Here is a 13,552-nt window from a genome sequence, read left to right as displayed (position 1 = left end):
ATAACAATTTTAATAACTACCAACATTTATTCACAACGTAAAATAAAACAACAAATTATTGAGTCTACCCCACGTCTACCCTACATCATAGTTTTACATTTTTTAAATAAAATTAGAACGACACTGATAAACCGGAATTTAAGTCGGCCATATTTGAGGCCCATCGCGGTGTACCTAAGATTTTTGATATGCGCTTTCCTTAGTCTTCTTATTCAAAGAGTGAAAAAAATGGATTGGTATGGACGTCATCTGCTTTTTTTCGGTCATCATATGTCGAAATCTTACCTGAGAAAAAAAACAGAGTATACATCTCCTCAAGCAGCTAAGTTAAGAAAAATATGTGCCACGGCACTGTTTGGAGGTAAAGTACCAATTTGGTCTTGGGTGTTAGTAGCCCTTGCGTTCTTTCGTTATTGGTATCCAGAATCTTGCCGTTTAACTTGTTAACAAAATTAAGAGTTTCAATACCATTGGGTGTACAAGACATCATTTATGTCTTCAGATGTGTATGCAAAAAGTGATCAGGAGCCTGCCTCATCTTGCCTGCTTAACTTTTCAATGATTAGTCAACAAAAATACCAGGATATGTACAAGAAGACATTTATGTCATTAGGACAATTTTTTATAAGATTTTCTGTAGAATTTTACCCCTTTCTCCTCATGTGACGTCAACTTATTATCGAATTGTTGGTTACAAAATAAACTGACAAAAAAGTTTCCAGGATATGCGATGATTTAACGTTTTTTACAGACATTCCCAACAAATTTTTGAAATAAACCCCTTCAGGCCTTCAGGTTCATTATATTCGTTTCCCCTGTCGTACGCTGACTTCTGGAGGGATTCAGAATAAATAAATAAATAAATACAAAGTAAACGCTCGGCGGAAAATACGTCAAGGTACACATTTAAAGGAAATCGTATATCAAAAGCACCGCTTGAGGTGAATATCGTTACAGGGAACCGCAGTTGACTTCTCTACATTTCCAACAAGTTTATATTGAACCACAGAATTTGTTTACTGTCTAGAGGGTTAAACCATAAAAGGGTTCTTTTGGGAATGACTAGTTTACATTATTTTTTTATGGTATTTGTTAATAAATTATTTTTTGTGTAAATAAATTGAAAATTTTTATATTAGATGTTTCCTCGTGCTGTATAGGAGAGGATCCCGGAGAGTAACAGTGGTTTCTGACATTTTAATTTACAAAGAAATTGCATTTTCTCATTTTTGGATGTTGTCTAGCGAAATGTTCTCTGACTTGCTGGACAGTCTATAAATGTTTTATTTTATTGTTAAACTTTGAGAAAAAAAATACTACCAATAAGAAACTGATGATTTTTTTATTGCATTTTTAAAAATATTTTGATGGCATAAAGGACACAATCGCTATTTAAAAAAATCTCTGAAGTTGACTATGACTACTATACCGGGTGTTTCTCAAAAGTGGCTAACCTCTATAACTTTTTGATTTTTTCGGATAAATAAACGAGATTTGGTACGTTAGTATATGACATAAATCAGGATTGATTGACGCGTTCAACTATTGTCTTCGGTTACTTCCTGTTTCACCGGAAATGACTAAAATTTTTGATTTTTAAATGGCACCTTTGGTATTTGTTTACTTTATTCAATAGGAAATGATACTATGAACAGAATAACATGATGTCAACTTTTGACATTCTCCATAGAGTTAAAAATTAAAAACATTCTCCCAAAAAAATCATATTTTAAAATTCAATTTAGAGTACCATGGCTGTGTTAAAAACACCAATTTTTAATCAAAGAGCCTTGGAAAAATACGTTCGATTGTCTAATGTCAAATCGTATTTTTAATCATAACTCAATTTTTTCAAATGGAACGAGGTTGGCTCATTTGCATATTTGGAAAAAGCATTTTTTTGCGAATAATTTGCTACCTTCGGTATTTTTTTACCTTATTCGATAGGAAATGATACTATAAACAGAATAACATGATGTCAACTTTTGACATTCCCTATAGAGTTAAAAATTAAAAACATTCTCGCAAAAAAATTATATTTTAAAATTCAATTTAGAGTGCCATGGCTGTGTTAAAAACACTAATTTTTAATCAAAGAGCTTTGGAAAAATACGTTTGATTGTCTAATGTTTTTGGTGTCTTGTCTGGCCAGTTAAAAGATGTACAAATCGTATTTTTAATCATAACTCAATTTTTTCAAATGGAACGAGGTTGGCTCATTTGCATATTTGCAAAAAGCATTTTTTTGCGAATAATTTGGTACCACACACACGTATTTCAAATCAAATCGTCTTTACATTTATGGCCATGACACTCATGCATGTTTGTCAACACATTTTTGTGTTGAAAAGAAATCGGGGGGTGATAGTACTCCTAAAAATAGTAAAAAAAGTTCCTATAAGTATAGGGCGGAAAATGCATATTAAGGGAGTTAGGGACACTGAAAGGGTGAATTTAAAAAACGCTTGTTTTAAAATTGTAGGCTTAAAAAACGAGATAAAATTTCGAAAAAAAATTTCTGTCATAAATTGTGACCCTAAATCAAATAGTGATACTGAAAAATTATTAGGAAAAACGGAAAGGGTAGTTTTTGCAAGGATAGGTTTTTTTTTGGTGAATAACTTTTTTGAGGTTATTTTTTTTGCAACGTTTAATTTTTTGAAAACTACATACTTTTTCCTACAAAAAAGATACTCTTGTTGCACATCGCCCAAAGCGATGATTTTCGAGAAAATTGAAGACAAAGAGTTTGCTCTGATGTGTTGCTAACTGGTTAATCAACATAAACTTATGAAAGTTATGGCGGTTCAAAAGTAACCAAGTAGTTATCAAATAATTAACCGAAAAACCAAAATTTCATGATTTTTAAAACATCTTATTGCTTTAAAAAACAAAATAATCCAATTACCAAAATTCCTTATTAAAATAATGCATTCCTTAATTCATTCATAGTAAATGTCCAAAGTGACCACGATTCATTTCAATGTAGACATCTGATCTTCTTCTCCACGATCTGCGTAGATACCCTGTGGAATATCCTTGGTGTTGTCCGAATTTGATTGGAACAATCAATAATGCGTTGCCGTATTTGCTTTTCAGTATTAATCGGCACTGAGCAAACCAATTTTTTTAAAACCAAAAAAGTTTATTTTGTTTTTAATGCAATAAGATGTTTTAAAAATCATGAAATTTTGATTTTCCAATTCATTATTTAATAACTACTTGGTTACTTTTGAACCGCCATAACTTTCAAAAGTTTAGGTTGATTAACCAGTTAGCAACCCATCAGAGCAATCTCTGTTTTCAATTTTCTCGAAAACCATCGCTCTTGGCGATGTGCAACAAGAGTACCTTTTTTGTAGGAAAAAGTATGTAGTTTTTAAAAAATGAACCCACATAGCAAAAAAATAACCTCAAAAAAGTTATTCACGAAATAACCCCCTACCCTTGCAAAAACTACCCTTTCCGCTTTTCCAAATAATTTTTCAGTATCACCATTTGATTTAGGGTCAAAATTTATGGCAGACTTTATTTTTAAGCCTACAATTTCAAAACAACCGTTTTTTAAATTCACCTTTTCAGTGCCCTAACTCCCTTAATATGCATTTTCCGTCCTATACTTATATAGGAACTTTTTTTTACTATTTTTAGGAGTACTATCACCCCCCACTTTTTTTACACCATTTCAATGACACCCTATATAAAAGTTATAGGTGTGAGCCACTTTTGAGAAACACCCCATATACAAAAATATTACTTAACTAATTTATTTCGAATTCTATCAGTCTCTTTATACACAAAAAATATTTTATGGAGAACGGAAACTAATCAAAAGAAAATATAAAACAAAAAAAAGAATAAAAATTCAAAAACTATTCGCATATAACATCAGCCGTGAACGACCACATTATGTCACGAAAACCTTAATACAAAAGCCAGCTATAAAAGAAACAATTTACATATTTTATGCTCCGTCAAATCTACATAATATTTCCTTAAAAAACATGAACGAAATTGAATTTTCCCACTTCCCAATCAAAGCAGGAGGAAAATCAGAATTACAGGCATCTTTCACAATCGTTTTTCCGATTTTTCTTTTTCACTTTTTTTTACTGCCACACATCGATAAAAATTTAAAGTCAAAATTAAAATTCCCTTGGGCTTTTAACAGATTTAATAATTTTTCCACATATTTCGGTATTTGTACGACGTTTTTTTAGGAATCTCATATATTAAATGTACAGGGTGTTCCAAATTGGGGCCTCATCGTTTGGATCTCATAAAATAAAAGATATACGAGATCAATTAAATGAAATTGAGTTAAGGTTTTATGCTGATCGAAATCCCACGTTAAGTTTAAAAATGTTGAATACTTTCAAAGAGTTTTGCTACTCTTCTTCGTTTAGACTATTTAAATAGATAGAAATAAAACAAGTTTTATAAGATGGTGATATCACATCATCAGACGGTGGTTTCGTCTTTAAACTGTCATTTTTAACGTTCCTTTTTTAGATATGGCCTTGATTTTTTAGTACGGATTTTAAAAGCTTTGACGGTCCCAAAACTAGGGTTTCATCGAGACGAGATTTCTCGTCTCATCTCCATCATCGAGACGATATATTAACAAACTCTCATCTCGATGTTTTTCTCGAAGTCAGTTTCTCGATCTCGATTCGAGATTCTCGAAATTTCGAGAGTCTCGAAAATAAATAACTGATTTATTATTATTAAAAAATATCATGTTATAAAGTCTGCACCAAAAGATAGGGTAAATTTTTTCTGTTCAAAAATTACGTTATAAAATACAGAGCTATTATAGGTATTGAAAGAACTAAAAGCCATGTGTAACAAAAAAAAAACGCAGACTAAACTACTAAACTACAACCAAAATCCCGAAAATAAAAATATATTGTTTTAAAAAGCGAAAATCAAAACGATTCCTTTATTTTTTAATTTAGTCTTTTATCCCCATATGGGTTTAAAATTTACATAGCTACCTACGAAAGTTTAAAATATTTACTTCGTTGTGCAACAAACTGATTTTTGTTTACCCGAAACAGTCTTTTATTGAAAAACTTTTTTTCTTCGACATTACTTAAATTCGTTTAACTCAATAGTAGTTAATAGTGAAATCGAGTGAAATTTATACAAAAATGGTGCCATAAGAACAAGAATATTATATTTACGGCATTTCTTTATTAACGTTTTCTTATGTTTTGTTCATTTCTAAATGTTTCGAATTTATTATTTGCGTTTTAGTTTAAGAGTCTTTTTTTCCTTTAAAAATATGAAACTATTTGTGTTTACCTTTGTTATGTTACTTTTGCTTTGTTAATTTTCTTCTGTTTAAAATGAATTAAAATCATTTCCTAACATAGTTTTTTATTTCCATTTTTCTAGCCTTTTATGAGCTGTTGAATTATTGCAGCATCTAAAGTTTGTCGAGATCGAGAAATCTCGAAAAAATTTCTCGATCTCTAAAAATCTCGAATTTCGAGAATCTCGTGAAACCCTACCCAAAACCAATGATGTGTCGTTATTCGAAAATTTCATATTAATAGCATTTTTTGTAATCATGTCTTAGAGAGAGCTGACAGATTTCGATCCTATCTTTTGAGGTAGAATGTTCAGGAGGGGGGTTAATCACCGATACCTTATAGATTATAGACCCTATTGCGTATTCCCTTTCTTGAGTTATAACGAGTTATAATTCATCATACAGTCTCAGGGCTCTCAGGTGGACAAAAGCCAGTACCTCAGACGGCTCCACAGAAGCCAACTCTCTATCTCCAACATCAGCCGTACTAAAATTTCTCAGCGCACTCAGTAATAAGATGTTCTGATATTTCCATATTTTCACCACAGAACAGCACACCCACAGTCTGCATTGGCCGTTGTTTCTCAACTTCAATCTACTTAGGTGTTCGTTGATGATTATCCTGTTAGAAACCTCGTGACAATCCGAAGATTGTTCTTACTTAAATCAAGGAAAATCTTTGATTTTTCTCTGTCGTAAGGTCGCAAAAACTTTTTCTAGCATCTTAGACCGTTGGAGGATTCCCATTTTAGATTACGGATGGAGTTTTCTAGGTTCATGAGTTCTCCGCTTCATGTTGGTTTCTGCTTGGAAAGCAGAACGGTTCTGGTCTAGTTAGTGGAATGTTCGCTCCTTTTCTAGCTATAGATCGTTAGCTTTTTCACTGCTTTCTATCCCTTGGTAAGCGGGCACTCAGAGTAGGAGGACTTTATTTTCTTTGCCTAATTTTTCAGCTTCTTTAGGCATTCTAACTTCGAATTGATGGTTACTGATTACTGAGTTGATCGCTTTTAGTGCCGCTTGACTATCGGATAATATGGTTATTTCCTGTTTTCGATAGTTCCTATCTAAGATAAATTGTACGCATCTTTCGATAGCGTAGATTTCTGCCTGAAGGATGCTGGGGTAGGTTGGTTCGGTGTTTTTATTTTTTTTGTTATGGTGTGGTATTTTACAGGCTGAGCAAAGGTTTCTCTCTTCCAATTCTTTTTATTAATCAATACTACAGTGTGGTGTTTCTCAAAGTTGTACATTCTTGGTATGTCATCCACTGGGAGTTTGAGGAGCAGAATTTTTTGTTTGAAGTTGTTCCAAGCCCTTGACCTGAAAATTCTCACAGTACTGTTTCTGTCATTGGCCATTCTAATCGTTATCGCATTGGAATATCTATCTATATTTTCAAGTAGCATTTTGATCAGGAAATTTTGATATAACTTTAGTTTTGGGCTATTAGAATTTCTTAAAATTCGTAATAAAAATCTAAGGTCTTATTTAAAAAAAGTTATGGTGAAAACTCAATTACGAAACATCGCGTCGGTTTGAAAATTTGGTAACATTACCTTGTAAGAACAAAATAAGTAGCTATGAGAATGTAAACTTTATTTTGTTATATATATAGTTGAATCAATGGCTCTTTGTGTGCGTATAAACTATAGTATTTATTTTAAGTATGAAATTAAATGTCACAGGCACTAGTGGCGGTTTGACAACTGATTGATTGCGGATGAAAATAGATGACATCAAAGGATGACGTGTACGTAGAGATCCATTGATTCAACTGTTAATTCAAAAAAAAATGCAATAGAGAATATATGTTTCTTTTTCAAAATCTTCAGTAGTATATATTCGGTTTTTTTTAATCTTTAGCAATATTCGGAATTTTTAAACTTTTAAAACAGAAAAAAATCCTAGACTATAAAATACTGTAGGTACAGATACATACCTACATAGAATGACAATCGATTATAATTTTGCGTGGTCAATCTCTAGGCATCATTTACTAAAAATCGACATAAGACTTACCACTAACTATAGAAAAATTAAAAAAAGATAGAACGTTTCCAGATACAAATCTATTTCCAAAAAAAATTTTTTTTCGATTTTTAATCTGCGCCATTTAAAAATTGCGTTTATTTAATATGAAAATAAATTACAACCTTCTGCAGGTCAACTGGCCATTAAAGAATAAAGAAGAGTACAGGAAAAGTAAATGACTTCTTGGGCTTGACCTCGCTAAAATTATCAATAAAATTGTCATTTCCCAGACGTCTTTGATGCCATTTTTTTCGATCGTATTGTATTTATATAGTGTATTCCATAATATACCTATAGTCTATCCGGTAGGCAACATTGAACGTAATATGTAAAAAATGCTATTCCATATAAAATTAGCCTATTTTTTTAATTTTTCAGTTCCTAAGTTAACAACATCCAATCAAAGTATGCTCATTGAAGATTTAGAGTATTGTACAACGTATCATTTTGCTGTTACATTGCTGGAGGAAAACGGAAACGTTCAAGAAACGAAAATCAACCCATACATTATGAGGACTTTAATCACTGGTCTAGATCACATGGCTGCACCTATAAATTTAACAGTAAGTTTTTAAAAATAGGTTCAAGTGAGGTAAAAATGAGACATTCAAATAAAACTACTGAAAACTTATATTCAGTCAGTTTTCTTGTTAGGAACATTTTACAATAATTGTTAACATATCATCCCCATAATTTGTTTAATCTTTGTGTGGTGAATCATGAAAACTCATTTTGTGGTTTAAAACTTTTGAAATTGACTATCAAACGTGATAGACGGAGAGCTGGCTACATAAAAAACCTTATCATCGTTACATGGCTAATTTTTTGTGTGAAGTATCCTTTTGTGTTTCCATTATGAAACAGTCATGCCTGCCAGCGCGATCCCGGGGCTTAAAATGGGGGCGGCCAATCGAAAGGGTGAAATTTTGGCATTAAAAATATTATAAGATACACGTGTTATAATTGCGAAAATAGTTTTTATTTATTATTAAGAAACGTGTAAAACTGTTGACAGACATTTTTCTCGTGGCTAAAATGCCGGCAGACAACCCGAAAGAGGCATGGAAATTGACAAAAAAATTCATCGCATGTCGATTGGTGGAATGCTCGGTGGAATGTCATGTCTATTTATTTAAAAAGCCATATGCAAAAGGACAAACAAAAAAATCGTGGCTCAATCAGTAGTAGATAGTTATAAAAAACGCGGTATTACTCTACAGGGTGAATCTTGGATAAGTGCAAATATTTTCAGAGTTGGTAGATCTCGACAAAAGAAACACATATTTTCTTTTTACCGTTTTCCAAATAAGTCCAAAATAACCGAGTGATTCAAGTTTGAAAATTTAAAAAGAAATTTATTTTTAAATAATTTTGTGGGACACCTGTTTTTTTTTCTGTACTGGCATCCATTATTTTAGTGTCGTAGCCATAGAGTAAAGCCGTAAGCATGATAGGTTAAGAAATAATTATAAGATTATACCGTTGGTAAATTTGCGGTGAACAGGCAGTTCTAAAAAGTTTTCAAAAATATACAGGAAAATTTAAAAATAATGCGCGATTTTCTACATCTTTTTTGCGAAAAAAGACTCATAGACATGTTCCTGCGGTCGAAATATATCACCCTTAAAGGTATTTTCACTTATTTAAGACTCACCCTGTATAAGCATTTTCAGGAACCACTGGCCGCGTTATCAATTGAAACATAATAAGTCTATAAAAATTTCACGGTTCAGATATCGACTCAGAGGGAGACCGGAACCACCGTAATAACGGAAGACCCGTCCCATACAGCACATCAAATTACATTTACGATGTGTTTACATTATTAGATGTAGACACAGGGTGACACAATTCCCCCGATGTAAATATGCTACGTTTACACATTGTAGTTCACATATACACGCATGACCATATTTGTGACATCCGTGCAGTAAAGACATTTGTGGTATCATCTCTATTTTTGTACGAAATGATACGAACTCGCTGTCCACGACCTAAAAATATAATTTATATGTCTATACACTCCACCGTAAGAAAGTTATTGGCATTTATTAATTGTGGAAACTTGTTCCACAAATATTATAATTTTAGAATGTGTATTTGTGCTACCACAAATACCTTGCACCATAAAAGTGTGTAATATAGATACCACAAATATACAAATTTCAACTTCCTGTAAAAAGGACTCCACAACTATTGTCGAATGTGAGTAATTATCAATTAACCTTTTAATATAAACTTTTTAGTAATTTCCGTGTAGGTACGCTGATTCAGAATTAGTGTTTGTGGATGCTACATATTGCTATTTGGAATCATTGTTTTCGTTCAAGCAGCTATATCATATTATCACATATTTACCGAAAAAAATCGTAACGTTCCATACGATCGAATAAAAAACGGTGTCAAAGACGGCTGGGGAATCACAATCAATAATTATTATTATGAGCGAGGTCAAGCCCTAGATCTCTATTTACTTGGCCCGTACTATTCTTTATTTTTTCATGGCGCTTACTGCCAATTGACTTTAAGAAGGTTGTAATTTATTTTTGTATTAGTAAAAATTATTTTTTAATAATGTAATTTGAAATTCGAGAAAAAAATATTTTTTTGGAAGTAGATTTGTGAGTCTGGAAACATTTAATCATTTTTTAGATGTTAGAAAATTAGTATTAATTTTTGATAAGTTTTATGTCAATTTTTAGAAACTGGCGTCTAGAGATTGACCTCGCCAAAACTAGCAACTATTGTTATTCCCCAGGGGGATTTAACGGGATTAACAACTTTTTCGATCAAACGGTATTTCTAACCCATTGTTCACAAATATTTAGCCAATACAACTAACGATATAAAAAAAAACTTTCACTCAGTGTAAGTAGAGTTTCCAATTATTTAAAATCCCGGAATAAGAACCTATAATCTCGGAATCGCGGGGATCAGAATGAGAAATTTAATCTAAAGAAATCTAACAAAAGCAGCTACATAATATATCAAAAAGAAAATGAGGAAAGAGCTTTATTAAAATAGAATAAACAAAGTAATATTCCATATGTAGTTAGTAAAAAAACAAAAATCTTGTTGCAAAAAAATATAGCAAACACGGAAATATAACACTTGGTATTGACGTTCGTCTTACAGCGCTTTCAGATGGAGCGGACCGTCCGCGCGGATGTTTTTTCAAGATAGCTCATCCGGACGGAGCATATGCGACCCATGTGAAATTATGTTCATTAAATTCATGGAACTGGCGGACGGTCCGCGCGGACGCTCCGCTCCATCTGAAAGCGCTGTTAGTATAAATAAAATATGATATTTGAAAGACTAACTCGAATCATTTTCGATTGGGCATTAAAACTTTTCGACATTTTCGGAATCCCGGGATTTAATATCGGTATTTAGGGGATAAATATACACCGGGCACCCGGTTTAGAAACCCTAAGCGACCGACTATCATATCATTTAGAATACGTTCGGGATTTTCCTCGCGGAACATTTTAATATGTTATGGTAATAATATATAACTAATATACAGTATGTCTCCGGATTGTCTTTACAAGAGGAAAAACATATTTATTATTAATATTTTGAGAAAAATGCATTCCTAATAAAAAATTTTGCTTGTTCTAAAATGGTTAATCCCGTTTGAAAATGATAAACATGAAAATATCGTTGATTTTTTCTAAGCCCAAAAAATGAAAACGAGTTTTTATGGTAATATAATTTAGATTTCATTCTTTGATAGATGGGTATTATTAATATTGATTAATGACATATGTTTTGCTATTGTTAAGGTATCACATTTTCCGATAGCCATTACGTAACCTTTCCGTAGCATTGAACTAAATAAATTTTGTGTTTCTTTATCATTGTAAAACGCAAAAAATATGACGTTAATTAAAATTCTATCAATAACAACAAAGAACGAATACCATAGACACGCGTTTTGATTTTTAGGACTTTCAAAAAATTCAACCATATTTTCAGTTTTTTTTTTAATTTTCTCTAAAACGGTATGGAAATTTGGAAAAGGATAAACGGGATTAACCATTTTAGAACAAGCAAAAATTTTTATGAAGAAGGCATTTTTCTCAAAATATCAATAATAAAAAAGTTTTTCCTCTTGTAAAGACAATCCGGGGACATACTGTATAATTAACTTTTAATAATATATTATGATATAAGAGTGTTCCTCAATGAGATTTAGAGGCGACTCTTGAGTTAATTTTCCGCCAAAAGGATTCTAGGAACCTTGTCCACTCTGTATCTCAGTTATCAAGTTGATATGTTTAGGAAATAGTTTCCTGTGAAGTTTTTTTTCTTAAAATTAACCAATAATTTCCCTCGTGAACCCAGCTATATCATTAAGAAACACCCTATATATATTTTTATTAAATATTCTAGGATTTATTATGTAGTTTTTTGGCGCATTTATATTTATACAAAAGAGTACAAGATAAAACCGATCAAAATTGAATTGTTTTAAATGGAGAAACTCATAGCAGATATTGATTCTAAAAAAAAATTTTGATTTGATTCTAATCAAATTTTTTTGGAATTTTTCATTTAACGTACCATACACTGATTCAATTACTTTTGAATTATTCATGTTTGAAAATTATATTTTTTTAGTATTTTTTAGATTTGTCTATACCATTAAATATTAACAGCCAAACCAGGTTGTGTCTATGTTCTTATATCATTATTTAAAAATCTTTCATAAGGCATATGAACTGCTTTTCAAAATCTGAAAATGTCAATTTTCAAATGTAATTAATTAAAAACAGTACAATTATTCATAATATTAAGTTAAATGAATAATACTTATTTTAATTAAAATCATAATATATCAAAATACGGGGTGTTCCATTTAAAAATGCATTTGTATTTGTTCATGCGCAGCTAAATGATTGAAAATCTACCTTATACAGGATGGCTCCTCTCATACGCCGCGGAAGCTCCAAGGAGAACGGTAGTTTATATCGAAATGAGATTTTGGCATCAAAGTTGTGTTTTTTTCTAACGGAACGCCCTATATATTAATTGATTTTTGGATTCTAGCAAATAAAAAATAAAGGTGACTTTTATTAAAGAATCTAAGGATTTTGACATATTTCACATTTTTGAAAACGAAGTGTAAATTTTAAATTTCGATTACAGCTACCTAAATTTTAGTTGATCTTGTATAGCCTGATATTTTTCACAGTAACTATTGTATGTTAAACCAAATTGAAATTTGACTCGAAAAGTTATACAGTGAAACCAAATTAATATGGAACATTAGCCACTTTTAAAAGCAAGTTACTCCTTTATTTTAAAAGGAACATCCAGTATATTTTTCCGGTGTTCAGTGGAGAATTTGTATATCTTCAAAATATTATTAAGGTTGCCAACTCCTTAGACAAAGATTTTCTTAGATATTTTATTTTTTATGATTTTACGTCAGTAGATCTTTATTATTTGAAGAAATCTAGGGTGGCTGTGTGATATTACCTTTTGTTAATTTAACAAAAATTAAAGATTGTAGAGTAAAATACTCAACGGTAATAAAAAGATACACGTTTAAAACATATTTTAATGATGACAGTATTAAAACTAGACATAAACCTATAATTACAGTACGTCTGCTGGATCTGTGTCTATGAAAGGAATGCGGACAAAAATATTTAAATAAACAGCAATATATTTTATACGTCGACTTGACGAGTACGTCACCGCAAATCGCTCCGCCCACTCATTTTATTGGCTACTTGCAAATTTGTCGAATTTTTATTGACGGGACGCGTCGTCTAATTTTTACGAAAAACATCGAGAGAATATCGTTTCCCCCTCTCACGGATACCCCGTAGCTACAGAACGGACAGACGTACTGTATGTGACAAAAATGAAATCAAATGCTCAAAACGTTTCCTTTCCTGTTAACTGCATAAAATAATTGTCTTTTGAAAAGGATCTTTTCATTTTAAAAGGCATATGTGGAGTTCTGCCTAGAAGAGCAGCTACAATAATTTCTCTCATGTTGTCGTCAATAGTTGGTCGAGTTTTGTAAACACTGTCTTTAACATATCCCTATAAAAAACCAGACTGGATAAAATCAGAAACATTTAAGTATTTTATTAATTGGTGAATGCACACTGCAAATGCAACCTAACTTAACAACACCAACTAATAGAATCATACTAATAGAATCATATCAATTCTTTTGAT

The 13,552-nt window shown here is 31.6% G+C and overlaps 1 protein-coding gene across 3 annotated transcripts in view; it reads left to right on the top strand.

The window, feature by feature from the left end:
- The window catches only part of LOC115875802, a 165,754-nt gene that overhangs the window by 70,638 nt on the left and 81,564 nt on the right, over positions 1–13,552 (top strand). For all 3 annotated transcript variants that reach the window (XM_030891314.1, XM_030891313.1, XM_030891312.1), the window contains exon 3: positions 7,730–7,914. In XM_030891314.1, the coding sequence (XP_030747174.1) occupies positions 7,730–7,914 (185 nt within the window). The remainder of the gene's footprint in view (positions 1–7,729; positions 7,915–13,552) is intronic.

Source organism: Sitophilus oryzae, unplaced genomic scaffold, assembly GCF_002938485.1.
Source record: "Sitophilus oryzae breed Bouriz unplaced genomic scaffold, Soryzae_2.0 scaffold_1396_pilon_pilon, whole genome shotgun sequence".
Lineage (NCBI taxonomy): Eukaryota > Metazoa > Arthropoda > Insecta > Coleoptera > Curculionidae > Sitophilus > Sitophilus oryzae.
This window is presented reverse-complemented; position numbering and strand designations above follow the sequence as displayed.